Raw genomic sequence first — 26308 nt, 5'->3', positions numbered from 1 at the left:
TGTGTTCGAGTCCTTATTGTTTTTATGGTTTTTGTTATTTCAATTTATTTCCATTGAATTGGTATTCTTGTATTCATTTATTTTATACTCGCTATCACTATGTAGTTTATAGCTTAAAGCCCATGTATTTTTTATAATGTAAAACCCCACAAGGGCATTAAAATTAAATAAAATAAATAAAAAAAAATTGAAAAAAAAAAAATATTTGCATTCATATGATTTACCCAAATATTTTAATTTTGGAATCAATATAGGTAATATACGAGTAGTTATAAAAAACTACAAAAAAAAAACAAATTAAGATGAAGTGTGAGTATTGAACCTCGGAACTCAGATCTGGGAGTTCGCGATACTAGTTTTCATAAATTTTCGATATTAATGTTTTTTTATTTAAAGTTTAGGAGAACAGAAAATTTATCTACTAAAACAAACATAATTATATTTATAAAAATGTTGCAAACGAAAAAATTCTTTTTTTTACCACATACGCTCCTAAGTGGAGAATTTGGACATCACCAGGGGCCTCTAGGGCTGATATTCTGAACGGAAGTGCGCGCGAAGTGATCGCTTTGTTAGCGAGTATTTAGTACGTAACTACGCTTTGAAAATGCGTTTTCTACGCGTGTTTTTGCTTTAAAAATGCCACTCTAGAATACCCAATCGCTAGCCAGCGCTCTCGCCTCCTCCCACGTCAATTCCGCGTCACAAAGTCCCGCCGAATAAAGCCGAAGGATCAGCATTGACGGCCTTCCAGGACGGCGGGAGCTGATGCCAGTAAGACGGAAGATAATGGCAGTACCTCCTCACATGGGTGCAAATTCTGGCACCTTACCAAAACATAAAACAGGCAATTTTTGTGTTTTGGAAGTAATTGCAGAATAATAAAATAACTTCTCTCTTTGCTACCTCTTGTAACAAAATTGAAAAATCCAGCATTATTTTTTTTCGATTTATAAATGTTAAACTGCATTTACCGAGAGAAAATATAAAGTATTTTTAATCTTCTATTGTGTATTTTGTAGTCCGGCTCCTATATCGAATTTATCATTAAATGTCCCTGGCTACCGCACCCGTCACACGTTGAGCTTTCTATTTCATGTGCCAGCAGTTTGTACGAACTATGCCCAGAACTCTCCACTTATACGTTTTGCTCGTGAATATAATTTGAACTTTCCCCTTATTGATGCATTTGATTGTAATAAATAACATTTAAAATGCGCGTCTTAAAACCTACTTTTTTGTCTTATACTTAGTTTTAATAATAAAGTCTTATTTTATTTTATCTTATCTTATTTTATTTTATCTCTAATTCTTAATATTTTGTATATATTTTTATGTTTTCGACACTTCTGCAATAAAATTTACACACATGTCCACCCTCATTCCAATATAACACCCACTCACCCACACTCTCACACACTTACACTCACACGAACACACTAGTATGTATTGTACGTGTATTTAATGTATTTCTGTGTATATCTGTCATTGGTTTTATTCTCTGTATATTTTATTTTTTTACACGTATAACTGTTGATATCCCAATAAATAAAAAAATAAAAAAAGAACTTTCATAAAATTAGTGAATCTGATCTGGTTTTTTGAATAAAGTGTTAAATAATATTTTTGATTTTCCTGATTTGGTCAAATGTATCAACGGTTATTTCAATGTGCCTAATAGGCCAATGAGGCATATTATTTATTTTTTATTTGTTTATATTTCTGAGGCAAATTCGCACATTTATTATCTATTCCCAAAAATTTACTCTTTTGGGAACAAACACACCGATAACCAAAAAAGTAAATATATTTGCTGGAATTTTATCAAACTTTAAGAACGATTCATTCTTTTATATAAAAAGTAATAATTGAGTATGTAGTATTTTCATTTGTTTCTAATAGATATAAATATTTTTTTGTTTTAAATCGTATTTTTAAATATGTAAATTGAACATAAACTAACAATTAAATCAATAAATATTAGACACACGGTAGTTTGACTTCATTACTAACATAAAACTGCAATATTGAAGATATTTTTATTTTATTTTATTGCACTCTTAGAAAAGAAATTGCAAAAAATATGTGTGATTTTTCTGCATTATTGTTTGGACCGAATAATATTTTCGTACAACTTTTTCAAAATCTTATTCGTATTTGTACATTAAAAAAACAGTTTTAGTACATTAAAAAAACATACGTTATATTTGTTATTTTTAGTTGAGTTCAGCGCCAAAAATTGGCGTTTATTTAAATAAATCATACAATATATTCGATTTGCAAAACAGTGAAAAAGGGTCCAATTAAAGTCAAATTCTAATAAAATAATAATCATACACATTAGATACTATATTTTCTCAATTTATTATTCAATCTCGACTAATTTTTAATTGAAATTAATAGTTCCAAAAGATTTCTTTTTAATATTAATTTTAAATCAACAATGTTTTGAATTCGTGTAAATTTTTGTGAATAAGAAATAGATTTAACTCCCTAGTAAGTTGTTTATATAAACATTGTACAACAAAGATAAAAAACTCTTTTAAAGGGGGAAAAAGTGTCTACAAAAATTTGCGCAAATTCAAAACATTGATAGTAAATCCACGTGGTCAAAGAAGAAGTATAAAAATTAAAAAATATTTTTAGGCGTTGTCTTATATGTAGGTAAAATAATTCAATCAGATAATGTTATCACTCACATCATTATAAGTTGAAACTGTTGAGTTGAGCTGAAGCTCTTATTTTTTTTTTAAATATTTTGAATCTTGAAACCAGGCACATATAAATATATAATTATGTCTGCTCTAATGATAACAATGTGCACATATTTCATTTGTAAGTCGTTAATACTAACTTTACTTACATTAACTTCGCAAACATCAACATATAGTAGAATTAAAGGAATAAATATGTTCAAATATAAGCAGAATGGTGAATGTCACACAGTGTGTATAGTTGCCACTTTATCCAACCAATGACAAGTCATAAGCCATGTAGATGCCTAGACATTTATATTCCCTTTTTAAGTGTTCTTCATATGTGTTGTAATATATATGTATTAAAATAATCTTGATAATATTTTTGAAAAGAAAAGGATTTGATAATTGTAGCATTTAGGGTTTCGTTTCTCACAAATTCAATACAAACAGTATTTTTGGGTTAGAAAATGTTTATTGTTAATGAAATTTTTTCGTTTTATTGTTTTTTACTTTAAATGTTGAGCGGCTCCAGGTTATTGATAGTATGGTTTGTCGGCGTTTGTTTTGAAGGCAAATATGCCCATTCTGAAATAAAAAAAGATCAATAAATATGGCTTCGAATTCAACTCTAAAAGACGGCAAATTTTTGAAAATATAAGTTCGTAATGCACTTTCGTTTTCAACGGCATATTAATTATTATAAAATGGTGTTACCAAAACGCGATACCAGCCATTTAAAAAATATAAATAAAGGTGTCTCAAAGCTTGTATTATATTTTTTTATCAAAATGCATACTGCAGTTGAATTTCGAGGGTGTTTTCTTTTCAATATAAAATATGAACACGGAGGTTGCGTGTTGAACACAACATCCGAAAACTGCTCGCCTTTACTTTGTTGGCAAACGTTCATCCTTTTCACAAAATTTTCGACCACATATTGACATAATTGTGGACGAATTTCGGCAATATTGTCGAATTTCCGTTTTGAGCTGCGATATTGTCTGTGAAATATTTGCATGCACTTTTTCCTTCAGAAATCCCCGATGAAAAAAGTCCATCGGTGTCAGATCACACGATCTTGTTCGCCTGTAAACTTTTCTCCCCCCCGTCAGAAAACTCGTCGTGGAAATTACGCCTGCAATAACTGCGTTGATTCTGCAGCAGTGTGGCGGGTTGCACCATATCATTGAAACCAAATGCCATAAACATCAATTTCATCCAATGCAGGCCACGAAAAGTTAGTTAGCATCTCGCGATAAAGAAGACCGTTGACGGTAACTGCATTGTTGGTTGCATTCTCAAAATAAAATACGGGCAATGATTCCGCCAGTCGAAAATCCACACCACAGAGTCGCACGTGGTGGGTGCATAGGCTGCTGATGGACGTTTCTTTTTTTTAATGTATCTCTATAGTCAAATACTTAAATACTTATATATGAACGTAGTTATGCAGAAAGCAGCCAGCCATAGGAAATTGAATCTGAGATAATAGCACCTTCGTGAGAAGAGTGAATGATCAAATCTACCTATCCTTATACCTTAAAAATACCTAAATTTTATAAATGGCGTCTAGAATTCCAATCGTCTATGCGCTTAGTAGCTGCAAGACGTGTTGTAATCTTACTCCTTTTTATTATTCATATTATTTTATTTTTTTTTAGTATCATTAATACACTAAATTTATTTGTCAATTTTTAAAATGTGTAAATGGGAGCTAAATTTCTAACTGTCTATGCGCTCTGTAGCTGCAAGACGTCCTGTAATCTAGATCTTAATTGAAAACGAGGAACTAGAATCCCAACCGTCCATGCGCTCTGTAGCTGCAAGACGTACTGGGATATTTATTAATTGTACAGCGCCCTTGAGGTGATTTTCACAAAAATGACGCTATATAAATTATCCAACTATATATATATATATATACCCAACCGTTGGAATATTTTTGACTTTGACAAATCATTAACAATTAATACATTAGATTTTTTTGGTATCTGTTTATGTCTGATTATGTATTTAATCTGATTATTAATCTGATTATGTATTTGAACAGTGTAAATAAATTTTAAAGTACCGTAAGATTTTTCTCGTCCTGCGATTGTTTTCTGCAAATTGAAAAATTCTGATTTGTGATCGGCACTAATTTCATAAGGTGATTTTTATAGTTTTTTTTTTGTATGAAAGCTGTCTGACTGTTTTTAGCAGAACATAAAATTGATCTTACTGCACTTGATTACACCAATATATCGTTTTTTCGAAATTGTGGACTGGCTGGTTTTTGCATAACTACGTTCATATGTATATGTGTATATATATATATATATATATATATATGTGTGTTTGTGTGTGTGTGTATGCATAAGAGAGGGTTGTATGTTTGTGCGTGTATTTATGTATTTAATATATTCAATATTTCTATATACCCATATACCCGTGTGGGTATATTTCCTTATTTTAACTTATAATTGTTTCTTTTAGTCTTTCTTGCGATATTTTAAATTTTCAACTCATTTTCATACTTATGTTAGACTGCTGCACATAAATGAATTACAAATAAACGTTAAAGCCAATAGGGCGTATAAAAAAATTAATAAATATTATTTAAGTCCCAAATGGAGTTGTAGTAACTTCTGGAAATGTTTTTAATAAGTGTTATACTTTGTTTTATATGAATGTATTTAAAAATAGTCCCTACGTAACACGAGATACCTTTAAAAAAGTAAGAAGATTTTTATCAAATCTCTGTAATTATCTATATTATTCAACATTTTTTTCATTCCGCACCTAACAGTGCATAGGGCACTGCATTGGTACACTAATCGCAGCGTATATTGTTCGTTTATTATTAAATTAAGGTTAGATGATCAGTCTTACGCTTCAGGTGCCAGTCCAGCTATGAAATATGCTCGTGTAAAAACACCTTTATAAATGAATGTTTCATGTCGCCCATGCTGGGAATCGAATCCGATACCTCTTGCATGGTAAGCTTATGCGCTGACCACTACACCACAGGCCGTCGTTATTAAAACTGACGATTGTTTTACTTACTCGGCCTTAATTTTGGATCCTCCCATGTATAATGTTTTATCTCCTGTGCATTTTTCTACCCCCCCCGTTGCTTCAGCCACTGTTTTACATTGCTTTCCAACAAACTTCTGATTGTCAAGTGAGCTAGCGAAGTACTCCCTCGATCTCTCGTGGGAACACAACACGTCGGAACCACACCCTGGCATCGGGGGCGTTCCACTATTGGGGTAGAAGTCGTTGTGCCCTACAGCATCAACCATTCCCATGACACCAACGCAGCTGTGGATAACCTCGACGTATTTGCCATCAGTTTTCCTGACTCTTGCTGAAGATGATGTCCAGCCGGGGAAAGCGGGATCCAATGCTAGAAACAGAAAAAAATCACCCACTAATACTGCTGCCCTGAGACACCTAACACGGTCATCATTATCTTTTATCATTCCCTTCCCGCACCAAAGGGTGCATAGGGCACTGGATTAGCACACCAATCACAGCGTATCTTGGTCATTTTTTATTACATGAAGATAGGATGATCAGTCTTAGACTTCAGGTACAAGTCTAGGGAATATGAAATATTATGTTGTGAAAACACCTTTATAAATAAATATTTCATATCAACCATGTCGGGAATCGAACCTGAAACCTCTTACTTGGTAGGCAAACGTGCTGACCATTACACCACAAGGCCGACAACTAACACAGTAGCAAATTGACAATGAAAAAAAAGCAGATGTTTTGACAATGATCCTTGTTATATTTTGCAGAATCTATACAGAAAATGTTTATTAAACCACATATTTAAACTTATTAAATCAAAATATAAAGTAAATTTTATTCAATATTAGTATATAACCACTAACCGACTTTTCTATGTCTACCGGTTTCAAGACGTACCCGTCTTAAAAAATCTTTTTTAAAAAAAGCTAATAAATCACCTTTTGAACTTTAGCTGAATCTTGAATGAAGCTTTTGACAGAATAAGTGCGGCTTTTTGTTTCAAATTTTTTCCAAAAATTTTACCCCGGTAGCAACTTCTTAAAACCAATTATGATGATGATGGCATAAATAATAGCATAAATAGCATAAATACAGTATAATAGACTAGTCGCCGAGTAATAAACATGTTTGAAATCATTTTTATACACCGATTATCGGCATGTAGCAGATCATTTACATTGAGCATTGTAGGGTGAAACTAACTTAATAAAGCATTCAAAGACCATTGCATTGATATATCAGAGTGAATTTTAATATCTTTTTTTACACAAAGGCGAATTCATAAGTCTGCCAATTTTTGGCCGAAACGAAAATTGCGGCTGAAATTGGCCGAAACTGAAACTGAAGCTTCGGTCGGTCACTAAAAACTACACTTCAATAAAAAAACAATATCTTGTGTCAATACCGATGAAAAATAAACCCGAAATCTCATGAAGTAAACGTTTGTAACGCTTTGACAACTAAGCCACAAGACAGACAAACAGAAAAGAAAGCAAATAACCCCCTTAACTTTTCCATCACTGAAACTCTGGAAAAAACGTTTGATCTGAAAGGGGCCTTCCAATATCTCAATGTACCGATACATATATAACAAATCGTTATTATCGTAGAACAACGACGCATGTGATTTTCATCAAAGAAAGAAAGAAAGTCAATGTCGCATTTTTCGCTCACCCGTCGTTACTTTACGAATACGACCACGACGAAATGTTACGGGATTCGCTTAGCGAGATCGACTTGCGTTAATCTGTAGCCTTATGCTGTAACTTATTCGTTTCGTGAATTCATTTGTATCGTATGAGTAGGAACGAGAGTGAAATATGGTTTTAATTGCGTTAGAATGAGATGGATATTAAAGGGAATTCTTAACCCCACCATCCACCCGCAGCTGTTATATAGTCAGCAAGGACTCTTTGTCAGCTTTGCATACAGGAAAATTATTATAAATATTCCTTAGGAATATAAACTCTATGCAGATTAAAAGGGGAGGAGAAAGATGTGTGGATAGAGGCCAATACGTCATCCCCACCCCTCAGGATCCCCTCAATGCTTTGTTGTTTTTTATTAAAAAATACATGTTTTTACAAAAAGTTTACAGAAATAAACACATACAAAAATAATTTCTTAAAACATAGTAAAATAGTATACATAACCAATACAAACAAAGACGATTAAAACAAACAAAGTCGACAAAAAAGATTACAAAACAAAGACGATTAAAAACATGGATATTTACAGTGAGAGAACGGCCTTGTATAAAGAAAAACTCCCTGAGTGATCAGAGGCAGAGGATCCGAATAGCACCCCTGTAAGGGGAGGACAAAAGTGTGCTTTCCGAACGAAAAGAAACACAGTCCCAACTGTATCAGCATCCCACAGGAACAGTTGCCTGAGATGAGATGGATATATGACAAACGATCAAACTGTTCCCGTCACGTCCACCCAGGGCGGCGTTTGTCACCAAATTAAGGAAGGTGATAAAAAAGTTGCTATCACAGTCGTGTGATCGATTTTAAATTTACTCACATGTGATATATTCCGCTTTCCCGTTCTTGCAAGACCTGCCTACGACGCCCACCATCTGCCCACCGAGACTGTGTCCTACCAGATGGACGTTGCTGAAGGCAACTCCTTGGGTATTGAGCCAGTCGACGAAGCCTGCGACGCTGGCTCCCGCAGTAACTACATTCTTGGCTGCTTCTGAGTAGTCTGTTTTAGATCCGGCAGACCAGTCCACGGTGATCATGTTCACATCCATAGCTTTCAAAAATGCTGAAAACAGTCAATACATCAAGTTTTGTAAGATGTAATCATTTGACAAGTTCACATGACTAAAATTCTTGTTTTTAAAAAAACTTAAAATAAAACTTTTGAAGATTAGAAATCATCAAAATGTGCCATGTGCATGAAAAATATTTTTATATTTGGATTAAAGGGTTTTTTTATTTCAAAGATACAAATCAATAACACACTACGTAATTTACGATTGAAATTAATTATTGTTCCATAATTTTGCCATTGGTATGTTTTATTCTTACCATCAGTAATAACAATATTAGTCCCAGAATCCTTGTCTTCTGTCCACCCGTGGATCGTGAACTTAACTGGTTTTTTAGCATCAAAGTTAGATTCTTGGAGACTTTGAAGATTTCCCCTCTTGATGATTTGCCCTTGTGTTGGATTTTTCCTAAAAATGATGCACATGCATAACTTAACGCCGCAACATATTCTTTTTTTTAAAAATATATCTTCTATTAAAAGTATAAAGGTAATGAATTTAAAAGATAAAACTAAATATTGCTTAGTTTGGTGGACAAAATTATTTTATTTTTTGTTTATACTTATTTTGTAAAGATTTTTTTTTAATAAAATAAAAAAAGAAACCATATGAAAATTATGCAGTTAATAATATTAAAATCAAGTCTTTTAATGGGCAGTTTAATTTTAATGATAAACACGGTGTTTAAGGACCAGACCGCGAAACTTCAAAGGAGCATTCCTCACGATATAAATAAAGTTTTTCCATTTTTTTTTTTTTAATTAAAAATCGAGAAAATTCTTAGTTTGTTGGACAAGCATACTTTCCATAAACCCAACCCCTCCCCTACACAACCGCTTTTCGTGTCCGCGTCTGGTGCGTATGGCTTCATTGGTCAAATACGTTTTAAATCTCATATTTTTTTGTAGGGGAAGGGTAGGGTTTGTAAAAGGGATGCTTGTCCCAGAAATAAAAGATTTCCTTCATTTTTACCTTTTTTTTAAATTTTACCATGACGATGAAGTTTCGCAGTCTGGCCTTGAAACACTGTGTATAATATAAATTAAATTCATGTCTCAATTGTTATTTAAATTTTAATAAATCGTCTAATGGAGTCTCGTAGTGGTAGAAAAATACATTCTCAAATATGTTGTTACGTTCAGAACTAGTGTTTTACCTCGTAAACAAAAGATACACAATATCAGCATCAGGATTGAACCTTGATGGCTCCGAAGGTTCAGCAAGAAGATCTACATAGTGCATTTCTCCCTTGCCGTCAGGTATCCAATGATATCTTGGATGGTCTTCTTCGCCATTTGGAGGGGAGAAGGCTGAAAAGAGTACACGTTAAATATAAAGATATTCCACTAAAAGCTTAAGAAAAAGTTGGTCATTAAAAATATTGAAAATATAAATTAAGGCTTAGTAAGGAGAGTTTACAATCGTTAAAAAACACAACAAAAAAACCAATGTACAAAAAAATATTTTACAAACAGTATGTTATGCATTATGATGGTACCTTTATTATATTATTTACTCGTCTTAAAATCAACCAATGTTAAAACAAATATTTTTGTTTGTTTTTATGTCTGTTTCATTCGATCAAAAAAATATTTAAAATTTGTATTTTTTGCATGTTTATATTTATGATCGTTTTTACCTCTTAAATTGAGCTTAGTTCTTGGGTTAAAAGATAAAATTTGTAAAACATTTTTTTTTTAATCAATTATTTCCGGTTGGTTTCAAAAAAATTATTAAAATTTCTGGTTGGGTACACCTTTACAATAAAAAATAAACTGAACTATTCGTACGAAAGATAGTTTTTATGTGATTTGAAAACAGTTATTTTATGTTTGTTTTGATGGAGTAGGCTTCAACTGTGTTTTTGGTTTGATAAAATCATATCACCGCTTATACAAACAACTTTAAAACTTCGTCCAACTAGTCTATAACATTCAAGTTTCTTAGTAAAAGTTTTGAAAGGCAGTTTATGGTAATTTATTATACAAATAATAGACGAGTGATACTTGAATCTACAAATTTGAAATATTTCGCCCAATGAGTCCTTTGTTCTTATTAAAATAAAAAAGCGTTGTTTTTGATCACTAATTTGAAACAAATTGAGTAATTTTGAATTTTTCACATAGATGACATGGATGATATGGACCGACTCTTTTTGTATAAATAAAATTAATTTTATAATAATGATACCGGTCACGCAAATATCAAGAGAGCGATGAAACCGGTAAGTGGTTATTCCAAATTAGTGGGTTTAAGGATCACTCGTCCATTATTTGTATAAATTACATTATACGTCTGTTTTTGGCTGATCGGAAGATGCTTAACTCTTAAAAGACTGTGGTAAATAATTCATTTGCGCACGGTGATGTAACATAGTGTTACCACAAGAAAAATACGGAATATTCTAAAGTTTAGACATTTGAAAAAAAAAACATGGAAGCATTCTGTTTCATAATTCCTTTTCCATAATTTATAAAACAAAACATATAACTTAGCAGTGTTAAAGCAAAATAAATTAAAAATAATGACGTTCCCATCATTGTCAATATCCGACTAAATATATGTTTCACATAAAACACCGGCCACAAAACAGCGTCTTTGTCTACTTTATTATGAATTCTATCTTTGCGCTCTCTTTTATACAGATTAATTGCTGTATTAATTTTTTGCGTAGCAAGAATAAATATTTTTGATATTAAAATCCAGAACACAAATTAAAGTTTCCAAATTCGGTGTGAAAATGACCATTTGAATATTACAAAAAATACAACTTCATCATTAAGAAAAACTAAGAGAGGTGTATCAAGTCTTGTATTGTATTAAGACTAGTGTGACATCACAGCCACACAGGAATGAAAGCAAGAATCCCGCTAATGGATTTGCATTTACTGTACTTAGTTTGTAGCTTAATCACAATGGGCGCTAATATATATTTAAAGAAAAGCTTGGAAAGTGCAAAACAAACTCCACCCGGATTGACTTTGACACTGACGTTTGACGTTTGGCCATGTAACCACGTTCATTTTCGCGGTCCACTTTTCTCTGCTTTCATTGTGATTTGAAGGATTTTCAATCTAAGTCTATAAACATTTACAATTCACCTGCAGGGTATTATTTTTACGAGATTTAAATCCTAAATTTATTTTATGTACCATTCAAGAATGCAACGATATCTGTATATTTTTGTTGATATTACATGCATTTTTTTTTTCAGTCTACGTGATTGCACACCTAATTAATATTGATTATGTATTTAAAATGAAAATTGGTCCTTACCGACAGTTACAGCGATAAGAAAACACAAAACAATCACGTTTTTCATTGTGTCTTCGGTAATAACAAAATATTTGCTACAAGTTTCTTTTATATCGTTTTTTATCATAATCTAAAAATCGATAGAGATCAACCCTTCACGAGAAAATTGTAGATATTGTATTTTTTATAAAATAATTTATACTATGCAGGCACATGCTTATTAAAAAAAGGGTTTTTGATTTATCTACTACATTACCTTTACCGCAAAAAATACAGTTTTTTTATTTATTTAACTTTTTGTACATAATGTTATTTGTACATTGGCGGGCTTATTGCCAAATGGCAATTTCTTCCAACCAACCAATAAAATAAAAGTTTTATTTTTATAATTCAAGTTACAGAACATATTCAATAGAAAAAAAAAGATTAAAAAGTTAAAAATATATAAAAATAGAAATAAACGTATTTGTTTATAAATTACCTTAAATCAAAACTATTCTCTTTGTAAAAACAGTTCTCTTTGTGAAAACAAAAACAAAACACGGATCTATAATTTTCGACGTAAAAGATTGCAGTCTATCTTTGTTGTCGCACGTCGTCTGGTAAACTGAATTATTTTGTAAAATCTCCAATCGTCAAACAACACCGGCTTGGAAACAAGTATGGAGAAATTGGTATATTTTATTTTTCATCGTCAATTTTTAAATTAAAAACTCGTACGGCGATATAAAATCAAAACAATTTATAAATATTGTATTCTGTAAGAATCAATTACTTTGTCAAAATCAAAAACTTATTGTATTTTGCTTCATCATAATCGTTCAATTTTCGCACCGAATGGTGCATAAGGCACTTTACTGTTACGTCAATTGCAGCGTATCTTGATATTTTTTTTAATTTCATTAAGGAAAGATGATCAGTCACTTCAAGTGCCAGTGCATGGGGTTTAAAATATACTTGTGTAAAACACCTTTTAAATAAATATTTCATCTATCATTAGTTTTATGTGTTTTTAGATTTTCCGTATGCCCAGTATCTTCTTTATCCCACCCTTTCGCTACTCAATTTTATAAACTAACCAATAAGATAAAAAAAAAATTTTTACTGTCAATATTGTTTTTGAGATTTATATTGTCATCGAAAACATAAAATATTATGTTGAATATACAGGGTCTCCGAATAAGTGACGTCCAAAGGGTAAATGTAGGTGATTGATTATATTGAGAAGTATCAGAATCACCCCCATGTATGTTCTGCGATTTTCTTTAGTTTTCAAGTTATGATTTTTAATGAGTTTTTGAAAATGTTCGACTGGATTGGTTTTTAATTTATATTTTTATTTTTGAAGGTTTTTTCAAATTTGTTTTTTATTGCTTATTTTTCAATGTGTACTTTCACGTATAAAATAATCATCTTCATTATATTAGTAGAAACCACTAAAGTTTTGACCTAAAATGCAGAATTTAATGTCAAACAAGTCAGATTTGAACTTTCAACTTAAAATTAAAAACCTAAAGAGGTATTTTCTCAATTTCGAGTAACTTTAAAAACTGCGCTAGTCTGTAAGTTTTTGTAAAAATACCAAAAAAGTTGCACGTAAAACGCTATTTTTCGCTGATATAAGCTTTCAAAGATACTAAGGTGAAAAATTCCTAACGATAATCTTGATCGAAAGATTGTAAACTAAGAAAAGAATAACTGTTAGAGATAAAACGGCGACACGGGTAGCAGTAAACAATAGGTAAAATTAAGGAATGGTCTTTTTAGATTTATAATTTTAAGTTGAAAGTTCAAGTCTGACTCGTTCGAACTTAACTTCTGCACTTTAGATCAAAACTTTTGTAGCGTCCATTAATGTTATGAAGCTGATTATTTAATGTGTGAAAGTACACATTGAAAATAAGTAACTAAAAAAAATTGACAAAAACCTTCGAGAAATTAGAAAAAAAAATAACAACCAATCCAGCCAAAAATGTTTAAAAACTCACAACTCAAAAACAACGGAAATTCGCGGAACATACATGGGGGTGATTCAGGTACTCCTCAATATGAAACACCTACATTTTAACTTAGGACGTCACTACTCCGGCCATCCTGCATAAGAAAAGAAAAAATGATCTTAGGACTAAAAATAATGAATTAATTTACATTATATTTAACGGTCAAATAAGTGTTGATGTAATTACTGCTGTGGGAGTAAATTAATACATTTTTTATATTTAAAAAATAACTTAATGTACCAAACTGATTACAAGTTGCACTTAGTTTCAAATATGATTGATTGTGTTTATCTATATATTTATTTAAAATAGAAGGTTCATGGGACAAATAAAAAATGGGCGTTGCTATGAGTGTTTCGATAGGCGCCGTGGAGCAGCTAGTTAAACGGCCAACTGTGAAACTGGCGTCGCGGATTCGATCCCCGCTGTTTCAAGAAAAAAATCCAAGAAAGATTTTTTCTCGACTAATCTGGATGTTATGGAGTATTTTTCGTAACTTATTTCCATATTTTTTTCCCCACCTGCTGAAAAGCCTCTAATAAAAAAAGGTCAAAATAACAAAAATTAAAAGATTCTCTAACGGGAAAATTTGCAAATTATTTAGGACCCCGCTATACCACAACCTAGATGGCACAAATCATTATATATTATTTTTAATGGATTGCAAATTTTAACAGCCTCATGTAATCCTCAAAAATATATATAAGGAAGTTCAGCAATTTGGTAAATTGTATCCAAAAAATGTTTTTGCAAGGTAAAGTTTAGAGCATTTAGTTGTTCGGCGAAGTTTCTCAAAAAAGGTTTGAAAAAAAAAGAACTTCTCTCAGTTATGTCCTTAGTTCACTACGATAAACCAATGATAGAGTGTTGTGAAAGAGAAAAACCGGCAACGGTTTCCGGAAAACTAACCTACCAATTAGCTTTTACTGAGAGTTTTCTCTGCAACAAGAACCCGTGACGTCACTTGTGGAGCAATTTAAATGCAGTTATGCAGAAAGCTGTCAGCCATAGAAAAGAGAAACTTAGATAAAAGCACTTTTCTGAAAAGAGTGAATAATCGAATCTACACAACCGTTGGAATGTTTTTTACTTTAACAAATGATAAATAAGGCATACGGTCGTTTTTTTTTTTAAATTTTAAAAATAATATCATGTATTTAACCAGTTTTAATGATTTTTAAATCTGGCTGACCACACAACCAATGATGTGCATTAAGGAGACAGCCACCCCTTGTAAAGCTATTATGTATGTTGTATCATTATGTATTGAATAAATTATATTTTTTTAATAATTGGGTACTTACTATTAATGAATCACTGAATTTATTTGTTATATAAAATTTTAAAGTTATTTCATTATGTGTTTAAGGAATATTTGTGATTTTTTTAATTCCGGCTGATCACATAACCTCAAATATACATTTTGCAGAAAACAGCCAGATCTATTAAATGACTCATCATTTAAACGTTGAATGTGTGAGTTGACATTCTGTAATAAAACGTATTTTTTTACTACGAACGATGAATTAAATTAAATTCACTTTGATTTATCTAAGAGAACTATATTTTTAGAGTCATTAATCTTCCCATTAGCATTTATACCGCAAGATTTATTTAGTGCTGTGGGTGTTTTCCGCAAATTGAGAAATACCGTTTTAGTGATCAACACACGATTTTTAGAAGGTGGTGATTACAGTTTTTTTATATGAATGCAGCCTGGATGTTTTAGGCAGAATGTATAATTAAGCTTACTGCATCCGATATTATCAATTTCTTATTTTTTTTAAATTGTGGACTGGCTGCTGGATTGCTTTCTGCGTGACTACGTTCAATTATAAAACTTTTCAAAATCATAGCGCTGATAATACGATACACAATTAAAACAATATATTGGCTAAGTTTGATAGTCTATAAACAAATACATATTTTTTTTAAACTACTGAATTTCCAGATTATAATAAATTTAAAAAAATAAGGCTACAAAATCGTGATTGCACTTTGTATATTGGGGAAAATTCTAAACAACAAATGAAAATGTTTTCCTCCGTGATTCACAGATGTCGCACAAACATAATATTTCCGAGATTTAAAATGCCGTTTGTGAAAATGAACACGGTATTAATTTTAAATACACCTACGCACCTACTTATGCACTCATAATAACAAATTAATCAACAATATTTTGAGTTTGTCCAAATTTTTTAAGACAAGGACTGGATTCAACTCCCTGGGGAGCTGTTAACATTAACATATAATAACAGATATGAAGAACATTAGGTGAAAAAATTCAATTAGATGAATCTCGCCCGCATAAATGAAGGTTTCAGCTCTTTAACTTCACAAACATCAACAGATGAAAGAATTGAAGAAATATAGATGTTCAAATATGGGCAGAATGGTGAATGATACACAGTGTGTAAAGTGGCCACTTAAACCAGCCAATGACAGGTCATAAGCCCTGTAGATGCCTAGACTTCTATTTTACCTTCTCTTAAATGTTCGTCATCTCAGTTGTAATATGTTAATGTTAACAGCTCCCGGGGAGTTAAATTCAGTCCTTGTCTACAAAAATTTAGACAAACTCAAAATATTTTTGATAAATCTACCTGGTCCATGAAAAAGTATAGAAATTGAAAAAAAAAATATTTAGGCGTTGCCTAGTATGTAAGTGAAATAATTCAATTAGATGAATCTCACCCACATAAATTAAGGTTTCAGCTCTTTAACTTCACAAACATCAACAGATGAAAGAATTGAAGGAATATAGATGTTCAAATATGGCAAGGAAGAGGTGAATGGAAAGTATTGATCCTACAAAAAAAAAATAGTAAGATTTTTAAGTAAATATTATTTTCTCAGACTTTCGTATATTTTTTTTCTACAAAACTTTCAGGGACGTAATTATACACAAAAAACTGATTTCAAGCACCATTTTTTCAAAATCGCAACGAGCGATGGTCGTTCAAGGTCACAAACTTAAGATTTTACCAAGGACCCTATGTCCACCGATCCTGTTAAGTTTCAAAACATAATAACCCTTTTTATAAAAAAAAGTGAAAAAAGTACATACCGAATGACCTTGAACGTCCCATACTTCTAATAAATCTCGACAACCACCTGATGGATCTAAACATGGTTTTTGCAGTCATGTTAAGTGTCCTAAAACAAAGCTACTCGTATTTGTAATATCTTTAAAAAATAAAAATAAGTACGACAAATTCGTTTCTTACCAAAAAATACCGTATTTTACCAAAATCTGGTAAAATTCCCGTAAAATACCGCGGCAATTTTACCGCCTTGCATCTCTAGTTAAAATACGGGCACCGCTGTCCTATGAAACCCAAGTTTAACTTACACTAAAACTTTCGTTAGGTGTCCACTTTCATTTTACACATTCCGGTTAAAAGTTATATAATAGTAAGATTGCAAAATGATTGTAGAACAAATGAAAGACTGAATTGGCTAAGTTAGTTTATACATAGTTTAAGAATATTGGAAGAAGTAACCCCAAAAAAATATAAAAAACTTTGTGTAACCAGGCTGGGGCTTTTATTCATAGAACGCTAAAAGTAATTTGTTTTTTTAGAATTGCGTAATAACTTTGGCATCTTAACTAGATTATACAAGTAATTTAAACGGTTTTCGCTACTGATCGTGTAATTTCAATCTGGTTATAAAGCCATTTTTTATGAGTAAGAAATATAATGAGAAATTAGTATGAGCGAAACCAATGACTGTGCCTTGGGCGCGGTGCTTTAACGTCATGTTACTTCGAGCAAAAGGCAGAATATTCCGAAGTTCAGTCATTTGAAAAAAAAAATAACATAGAGAAATACTGTTATTTTTTTTTTTCCATAACTTATAAAAATAATAATACAATTTAGACCTGTTATTTTTTCAAATTCATTTAACTAGCGCGCACTCCTGCTTACTGCAAAAACCCGTCCAATTGAACAAATGAGAAAACACACACGACTGATGTTTTTCTTGTCTTATGCATGGTACAAGTATCTATCGTGCTGTATGGATGTTGTTGTCTCTTTGACACAGACACTGGCCACAGAATAGCTCGAACTCATTCTTATACGGTTAAATAGATTATTGTTGTATTGGCATCACTTTCATTCATTCAATTATTCTTCGCATAGCAAGGATAAATATTTTTTATGTTAAAATTCTGCATGTTTACACAAAATTTTAATTTCCAAATCCTGTGTGAAAATGTCCATTTGAACATTCAGAAAAATAAGAGAGATATATCAAGTCTTGTATCCTACGTAGACTCGTGTTACACCACAGCCACACGAGAGTTAAAATGGTTTTCGGGAGCCTACATAGGTTTCGGGAATCTTTACATGAAGAGAGTGGTTCCACTGAGTTGATACGCAGTTTTAAGTTAGCAAATTGTTATTCCAAGAATTTATTTGTAAAAAAAACATAATAAAATGCGATTGTATAATGTAAGTATCAACACAGAAAATTATTCGACTAACCTATTTTTATCGATAAGATTTTTATTGATAATATCATTTTGTATTTTCACGAGATGACATATATCAAAAACAATATTTCAGATTAGCTTTGTGTACAATTTTATTTAATGCGACTGAATTTTGAAAAACAAATTTCTTTGCTTAATAATTTAGAAGTTGATTGACACAATACAAATAAAATAATGAAGTTTATTCACCGGATTAGAGATTTTAATCAGAATGATAATTTATTGCAAAAGTATTTTTTTCTTTAAAATATTTAAAAGAATAATTTTATCTCGTGGTTTTTTTTTCATATTTCGCAATAATTCTTAGAAAACAAAGCTTTTTACTGACATTATTTACTGTCCACTAAAGATAAACAATGATTTTATGATACGTTTTAAAGATAAAGGTATAATATAAACAGTAGGTTTTTAGTAAACATCAAACATATCAAAGTTGTTCGACAGAAGTGTTCAGGAAGTTGTGTTTTTAAATCAATAAAATAAAAAAAAAACAATCTGCGTGTGATTAAATAAAAATGTTGGTTCTGGGAATAATTACCGCTTTATCGTCGATTAGTTTTACAATCGCAGGTAACATTATCATAAGTTTTATCAAGTTAATTTAAACCTGATTTTCAAATGACGTCTATTATTTAAATGTTTAAATTTATAATGAACTCTTAAAAACGATAGAGATAAGATTTCGCAATATTCCTTGTGATATATATTTAAAAATATCTTATTACATCAAATTATTTTTGGACTTCTCATTTGATTAAAAATATTTTTATTACATGCTGTAAAAAATGTCTACAAATACAACATTTAACTAATTGGCCTGAAAAAAATATTGTCAAGATACAACCGATACATCATAGAAAGATAATTTTTTCAAAGTAATCGATTCTGCCGATTAACTTTTATTTCTAGATGTTTTTTCTTGATCTTTTTGATAGAACTTTAAATTCAAAGTTTTTAACTTTAGTGATCTATTTAAATTATTTTAGTTTACATTTACCATACACTAAAATATCTTTATATTTTAAAGACAATTAAATACCTAGGAAGAAAATTAATTCCATCTATCTTTTTTAAGATGTACAATATTATGAAAATATCTTTAATATACATTTTTGTCTGATTCTTTTAAGCTGTTGAAAGCTTACCACCCCTTTTAAGTTATAAAGAAGGGCAGAGATTTTTTTACTTCCCTGATGGTAAAGGCGGTATCCACTTAGTCGATACCGAGGAACGAAGAATTGAACCAAGGTTTAACATTGTCAAAGACGTTGATTTTTTACTATTCACCAGGTTTGTATATTAAAAACTTAATAATATTTTAAAAAACACGATTTTATGTCTTTATATTTATTTGTTCAATAAATTTATTGACTAGTTCCACGCGTGCATAGTAAAAAGAGAATAATTCTTCATCATGAACAAATTAAAAAAAATAGATAAGTGCTTCTTGCTTCTAAAAAAGAAGACCTGCAATTGAACATAGTAATGCAAAATGCAGCTTGTCGACAATTTTCAAAATATGATAAATTGGTGTTATCGGTTGCAGTAAAGTCAATTCTATGTTCTGCTAAAAACAGCCAGGCCACTTAATACAAAAAAAACTGAAAAAATCACCTTCGGAAAATAATATTCATTACATAAACGGCATTGCTCAATTAGCAGAAAATATCCTCAGCACTAGAAAAATCTTACGGTGTAGATTCTGATGTGAAAATTAATGCCTCCAGAAATCAAGTTCACTAAAATGAATTAAAAATTGATAAATATATTTGAATTTTAATTTTATAATTCCATTAATTAAAAAATACCTATAATAAAAAAAAACATGTTTTAATACAGAATGTCAAGTGATACATTCAATGTTTGAATAAGGAATCAATGAATTTAAGATCTGGCTGTTTTATGCAAAATGAATATTTGAGGTCGTGTGGTAAGGCAGATTTTTTTTTATCACCAAAATTCCTTTGCCCCATAGTTCAATTATTTTTCAAGATGCTAAATTAATTAAGTGATTTTCACAATTCAGTAGCAAAACATAAACATTAAAAAAAATGTTTAGTTCATTATGACACAACATACATTAGAGATTAACTAGGCTGGCTGTTTTCTGCAAAATTAGTTTTTTTAATTAAAATTATTTATTGACAATTCTGATGTTTTGACAATGATGGAATTCCATTGTAATGATGTAATTACTTATATATCCGTATAAGTTATTAATTTAAAAAATACTTGGTACACTTCCACTTATTTATTTGACCAATTAGCGCTTTCACAGGTCATGTGGTCAGCCAAACTTTAAAAATCATTAAAACTGGTCAAATACCTAATGAGACCATTTTATACGAAAAAAGTGATGTATGCATTGTTAATAATTTGCCAAAGTGAAAAAGCATTGCAAAAACTATTGTATTCACTCTTTTCACAAAAGTGCTTTTATCTCAGTTTCACTTTTCTATGGCTGGCTGACTTCTGCATAACTAAGTTCAGTTCTTGGTGAGAAAAAACAGGGGGTGTGATTTGTTAATGAATGTCGATAAATCCAACGTGATGATTTTTAAAAGGGATGAAAGTATGACTGAATTTTAAATTACTTGAATGAGATTATACAGAAACAATGTTTGCTAATGCTGAAAAGACTGAGAAAGGTACTGAAAGAAGGGTGAGTGCCGGAAACAGGATAAAGGTTGCACTAAAATCAACCTTGGGAGTGAATATTAGTCGCTGGAGGCACAATTAGCAGTTCACAATGAAGTCCTGGCGCCGACACTTTGTATGGGACTAAGGTGAATTGGAAAAACAAAGATGAAATTATTTTAAATGCGTTCGAAATGCGATCTCTCAGGAAACTGTCTGGTAAAACATGCATTTCACTTCTACAAGTGTCGAGATGAAAAAAAATTAGATAAAAAAAAAAAAAAAATAGTATTTCAAGTAAATTAGGGGAATAAATTTTATTATTTATCGATTTGTATAAAAATAACTGGTCTAACATTATTCTTCGATTTTAAAGAGAGTTAATTCTATTGTACTGCATAGTTAGAAAAGTTAAATTTAAACCGGTAGTCGACATATTAAAAGAATTTTCTTTGGACCCTTTCTGGTCTATATATACTATTATTGTAGTAAGGTGACCAAATAAGAGTACAGTACATTATAATATATTTTATTTTATTTTCTAAAGGTCTAATCCGAATAATCCCTTTTATATTGAAAATGGAGATAGTACACTAATGGATATTTCCCCCTTTAAACTTGGAAAACCAATCAAAATAATAGCCCACGGTTGGTGGAGTGATGGATACAGCGACATAAATACACTTCTTGTTAAAGGTAAAAAATACTTTGTAAACAGCATTTTAACATGATCATAGAGAAACATGAAATATTAACATATAACAACGAATATGGAAAATATTTAAGAGAGGGTGATATAGAAGACCGGGCATTTCCTATGACGGATAATATGCCCTAAAATAGTTCTGTGATGAATTATACGATCAAACAGACTCCTAAAATTGATTCCCCGTTTCCTATTAATGAGATATTAGATGGAGTGGAATGTGTCTAGACTAAAAAAGTGTATTTAATTAACATGCATACGTGCAAGATATAAAGTTGAATAGTGTTTAATTTAACTCACTAAATACGGTATAAAAAACTAACTAGGAACAACTAACAACATGTTGATTATGTCAAATATTTGTAAGTTGGTACTAAATGTGCATAAAAGTGTTAGAACATTACATATCAAAAAAGATTTATAATATTTTTTTTGTACTATATTTTTTGAAAACATGGCTGAATTCCACCCCTTAGAGAGTCAGTTGTCAACATTGGAATAGGGAGATAAAATATTTTAAAAAATATTACAATTTTTCAAGTTAACTTAAACCAGACATTGACAGATCGTCAGAGGTGTTAATGCCTAGAAATTTACAGTCCCTCCTTGAAAATGTTTTCCCTTTTTGTTGCAACAAATGACAAAGTTTGATATTTTTTCATCAAACAGAATAAAAAAAGTCTATCATAGTGACTCGGATGCCCAATTACAATAGTTGATAACAGTATAACATAACACATATATATTTAGTTAAAAAAATGTGATAACTTTACTTATTGTAACAAATCACTATTTGGCGTATGATAATCCACATTTCATCAGTTTTGAATACTAAAATATCTTTAACGGCTTTATAAATGACTTTTTTAGCTTTTCTTTCCACCCAAGATGTAAATATAATCTGCGTTGACTGGGGAAGAGGATCAAATGGGCTGTATACTACTGCAGTTGGAAATGTACCAAAAGTAGGAAAGTATATTGCAACATTAATTGACTGGTTGATTGAGCAGGGAGCTGCAGCTAAAGACATCCACCTCATGGGGCATAGTCTCGGTGCTCACGTTGTTGCTATAGCTGCCAGAAACACGATTCTTCAAATTCCAATATTAACAGGTTGGTACAAGAAAGTTGTTATTTGATACCACTTAATCTGTTTTGATGATAAAAAACTTTACGAAATACAAGCCTGTATTTTTAATAAACAAGCAAACCACCTGTAACGATCAAATATTAGAAAATATGGATTTTAATTACACAAAATAATTTTACAGATAAAAAAAAATATATGAGAACATTTGAACATTTTAAAGTGTCGATGTCAGCAAAAAATGTATTAAAAATTATGTTTTCAAAATATTAAAATACCCTTTTATAATACAGTTCCAGAACTAAAGTTGATGCCGACCCATCCTATGGTTTTTCCAATCGAAAAAAATTCAAAACACCTAAAATGTATCTTATCCCGAAAAAGTTATTTTGTTCGTCGTTCTTCCATTTAGTAAAAAAAAAAAATTTTCAGATTTGTCAGAATAAGACTATAATATAAAAATAATTTGAAATTCCAATTATCAATAAGGTATTTTTTTAGCTGCATCCAATTATAGTCAAGACAAATGATTTGACTTCGAATTAGACGATGTAAGCTTCTCAATATCATACAGGGAATAATTAAAATTGCTTTATTTAAAAAAATATATATTTTCAAAACAAGCAGTTAAAAGTTCAATATTTTGATCACCCGAAGTAATTTTTTAGCTTTTGACCCTGCTAATCCTCTCTGGGGCGGAGCTTCCGAAAGGATTCGATCCACAGACGCCGACTACGTGGAGGTGATTCACACTAACGCCGGTTATCTGGGGCTGGAGTACCCTGTCGGAGATAATGACTTCTACCCGAACGGTGGGTATTCGCAGCCAGGATGCAGCCTGCTGAGTATAGGATGTGCCCATTCCAGAGCTTACGAGTACTACGCTGATTCCCTGGACCATCCAGGGTTCATGGCTCGTCAGTGCAAGGATTACAAAGAGCTGTCAGAGGGAAAATGCTCAAATATTACTAAGATGTACATGGGAGGATGTCAGCAGAAACCAAAGTAAGAAAATGGATCATTTTCATAACATGAATCTCTTAAAAATATATTTGACTTTTTTTTTCCCCTCAATCTAATTTACGATAAAATTTTAATCAGGTCATGGTCAAATAATTGGACATCTTTTTAAAAACGTTTTAATTCCCTTTTCTGCTGCTGCAAATATTCTAATAAATCTTCTGAATACATTTTGTAATCTTTTCCGAATAGAGCTGAATGCAATTCTACTGTGCGTGTTCTTTCAAAAGGTCATTTCACATATACAGCTCTGTAGGCCTCCATAAATTATATCAAGGATTAAAAAAAAATATATTACCATTTTTGTGAACTGATTTAATCCAATCAATTCTTATCCAGTTAGGGGGAAATTATCTCCCCTCTTTCTTTAAACACTTTTTATCCTAGAGACGTGTAAACACGTGATTATATAATCACGCGTTGTGTCCCGGTCCCGTGTTTTCGCGTGGTTTACAAGCCGTTCAAAAAAGTGCATTTTATTGATATCTAGTGACTTTTATTAGTATTTTTTCGCTGCCGGTAAACTACGTGAAAACACGGGGCTGGGACACAACGCGTGGTTATTATAATCTAGTGTTTACACGGCTCCGAGATACAAAGCACAAAAAAAGGTGCAAGACCCTGAAGTATATGTGCTAACATTGAAATGTGGCTCTCCATAAAGGCCAATATTAGAAAAACTATCATACGAAAATGACTCATTAAATTGTTTCAAATAAATATGAGAAGTTACAATTGATTTAACCAAGTATTTTCATAATTATGACACGTTTAAAAAACCCCCCACAGAGCACCTTTCACAAAAATGGGCCGGGCACAGGGTAAATTTTATGTGTATTCGGCCGGTGTTCAAAGTGTCAATCAACAAAGAACATACATATAACGTAATTCTAGGTTATAATTTTTCTACACTTAGATGACAAGGCCACAAGCTCACAGACAAAGAACTCCTCTAAGCAGTTTTTTTCAATCATCAACGAACAAATTTTCAATTTATCCATATGGGCACTGCCAATGAGACGTAAGTCATAAAATGCGGTATGCGTTGTGCAATAAGCAAGATGTCTTTTAAAAAAAAGCTTGGGTTAATCATTAATTTGTAATGATTTGATAGAAACCCCAGCTACCAGACTACCAGCAAGATCAAAACGAAATATCATTGAATTAATATATATTTTTTTACTCTACTATTTTTTAGTTCCTGGACTGGCATCAGAAGCATAAGACCAATCATATTACTTTTCCGGGCTTTGTTCATAACACTCACATTGAAGTGAACATATGATATTCCACATAAATACAGTGTGGATTCTAAAATTTTCGATATGGCTTGGCTTAAGATAATTTTTTTTTTCTTTTTCAGTCTTGGCGTATTCTATCTGGAAACAAAAAATCAACCACCATTTTACCTGGACTAGGAAGTAATATAAAAATCTTAAAAACACGTAGTTTGTTTTTACGAAATTGTTGATTACTGCTAGCGTTTTAGTTGTAAACTATAACAAATAAATCGTCTCATGCCTATTGAGATCATAAAAGTTTTCATTAAAATTATTTTACATCAGTTTTAAATTTAAATTAAAAATTTGCCTATAAAATACTGCAGCAGTTTAACGTATTTTATGGTCAAATTTAGTCACCTATCAATTTTAATTTTAAATAAAGACGTTTTTCTCACTATGCTTTTGTACGTACTATTACTTAAGGCTTCGTTAACTTATTTTATTACAATATCTGTTATTTTGATATTTTGTTGATAAGCTTAATAAAAAAATATTAAAAATGAATCTATAGCTTTTTTGTATTTTATTGCATTTATTTTAGTAGACAAACTATAAATATATATATTTTTTCAAAAACAGTTGAAATCATTTAAAAAAAAAGGAAATGATTGCATACACAATATTAACATGAATTTTGAGATGTGCATCTATTTTAAGAAAAATTTGCGTCATTACAAATTCCACAAATATTACTTGGAGCTCACAAGAATCTCCAATAGAAATCCAATAAGTGGTCAATACTGTTTTGGTACAAAGGCGTCATCATATGTTTACAACCTTTTGCTGGAACTGTGGAAAAGTGAGAGTGTTGTCAATTTGAAGAGATCGCTTATGCTTCTCTCATTCATGACATTTACTCGTTCGATGCATGCCGTGGATAAAAAAAAAGTCTATAGTTATCGCCTAAACGGTATTCGTAAATACTTGACTTGACTTGACTTGTAAATACCAGACGTGTCGAATAGAGATACCTGACGCATTATCTGCCCCGGTAATAACTAAAACAAACCAAATTCTTTTATAATGCATTTTATGGCGTAGCAGAGATGCTGCAATGAATACGATAATGTTTATGTTAAGTGACTTCAGCAGTAGATACTCACGGACGATTTTGTGGCGTTACGAAATTTAACAGTCCTATAACAAACGCCCGAGTGATTTCGAAACATCCCTAAAGAGAAACGTATTTCCGAGTGATACCGAAGCATACCGAATATATAACCCGTCAGGTATTTATGAATATGCGAACGGGGTATATACCCTTGCAAGTTAGGCAAAGTTGCCGACAAAAACGGTAAAAATTATAAAATGAACTAATTT

The 26308-nt window shown here is 31.2% G+C and overlaps 2 protein-coding genes across 2 annotated transcripts; one reads left to right on the top strand and one right to left on the bottom strand.

Moving 5' to 3' along the window:
• Nucleotides 1-3151: 3151 nt before the first annotated feature.
• LOC148285658 (pancreatic lipase-related protein 2-like) lies at nucleotides 3152-11830 on the bottom strand. Its single transcript, XM_088239790.1, has 6 exons — nucleotides 11776-11830; nucleotides 9656-9809; nucleotides 8759-8907; nucleotides 8247-8492; nucleotides 5745-6087; nucleotides 3152-3284 (listed from the first exon to the last, which is right to left on the bottom strand). Exons 1-6 carry the CDS (start codon nucleotides 11819-11821, stop codon nucleotides 3233-3235), a joined length of 990 nt encoding a protein of 329 aa, XP_088095916.1. The 5' UTR covers nucleotides 11822-11830; the 3' UTR covers nucleotides 3152-3232.
• Nucleotides 11831-18666: 6836 nt separating this feature from the next.
• LOC148285657 (pancreatic lipase-related protein 2-like) lies at nucleotides 18667-25440 on the top strand. The gene is made up of 6 exons (XM_088239679.1): nucleotides 18667-18825; nucleotides 19386-19545; nucleotides 21440-21588; nucleotides 22469-22711; nucleotides 23354-23690; nucleotides 25069-25440. The coding sequence occupies exons 1-6, from the start codon at nucleotides 18771-18773 to the stop codon at nucleotides 25121-25123; spliced, it is 999 nt and encodes a 332-aa protein (XP_088095805.1). The 5' UTR covers nucleotides 18667-18770; the 3' UTR covers nucleotides 25124-25440.
• Nucleotides 25441-26308: the final 868 nt, after the last annotated feature.

Source organism: Micrasema longulum, unplaced genomic scaffold (assembly GCF_059751315.1).
Source record: "Micrasema longulum isolate JH-2025_06_02 unplaced genomic scaffold, ASM5975131v1 h1tg000015l, whole genome shotgun sequence".
NCBI lineage: Eukaryota > Metazoa > Arthropoda > Insecta > Trichoptera > Brachycentridae > Micrasema > Micrasema longulum.
Note: the sequence above shows the minus strand (reverse complement) of the source record. Positions and strands in the feature narration are given on the sequence as shown.

Excerpts from the sequence above, each read along its gene's own strand:
- LOC148285658 (XM_088239790.1), bottom strand. The coding sequence starts at position 11,821 with ATGAAAAACGTGATTGTTTTGTGTTTTCTTATCGCTGTAACTGTCG. Across the intron at positions 8,493-8,758 it reads TAATATTGTTATTACTGATG|CATTTTTGAAAGCTATGGAT; the intron begins GTAAGAATAAAA and ends GACTGTTTTCAG. Across the intron at positions 6,088-8,246 it reads GAAAGCGGAATATATCACAT|CATTGGATCCCGCTTTCCCC; the intron begins GTGAGTAAATTT and ends TTCTGTTTCTAG.
- LOC148285657 (XM_088239679.1), top strand. The coding sequence starts at position 18,771 with ATGTTGGTTCTGGGAATAATTACCGCTTTATCGTCGATTAGTTTTACA. Across the intron at positions 18,826-19,385 it reads GATTAGTTTTACAATCGCAG|CTGTTGAAAGCTTACCACCC; the intron begins GTAACATTATCA and ends GATTCTTTTAAG. Across the intron at positions 23,691-25,068 it reads GGATGTCAGCAGAAACCAAA|TCTTGGCGTATTCTATCTGG; the intron begins GTAAGAAAATGG and ends TTTCTTTTTCAG.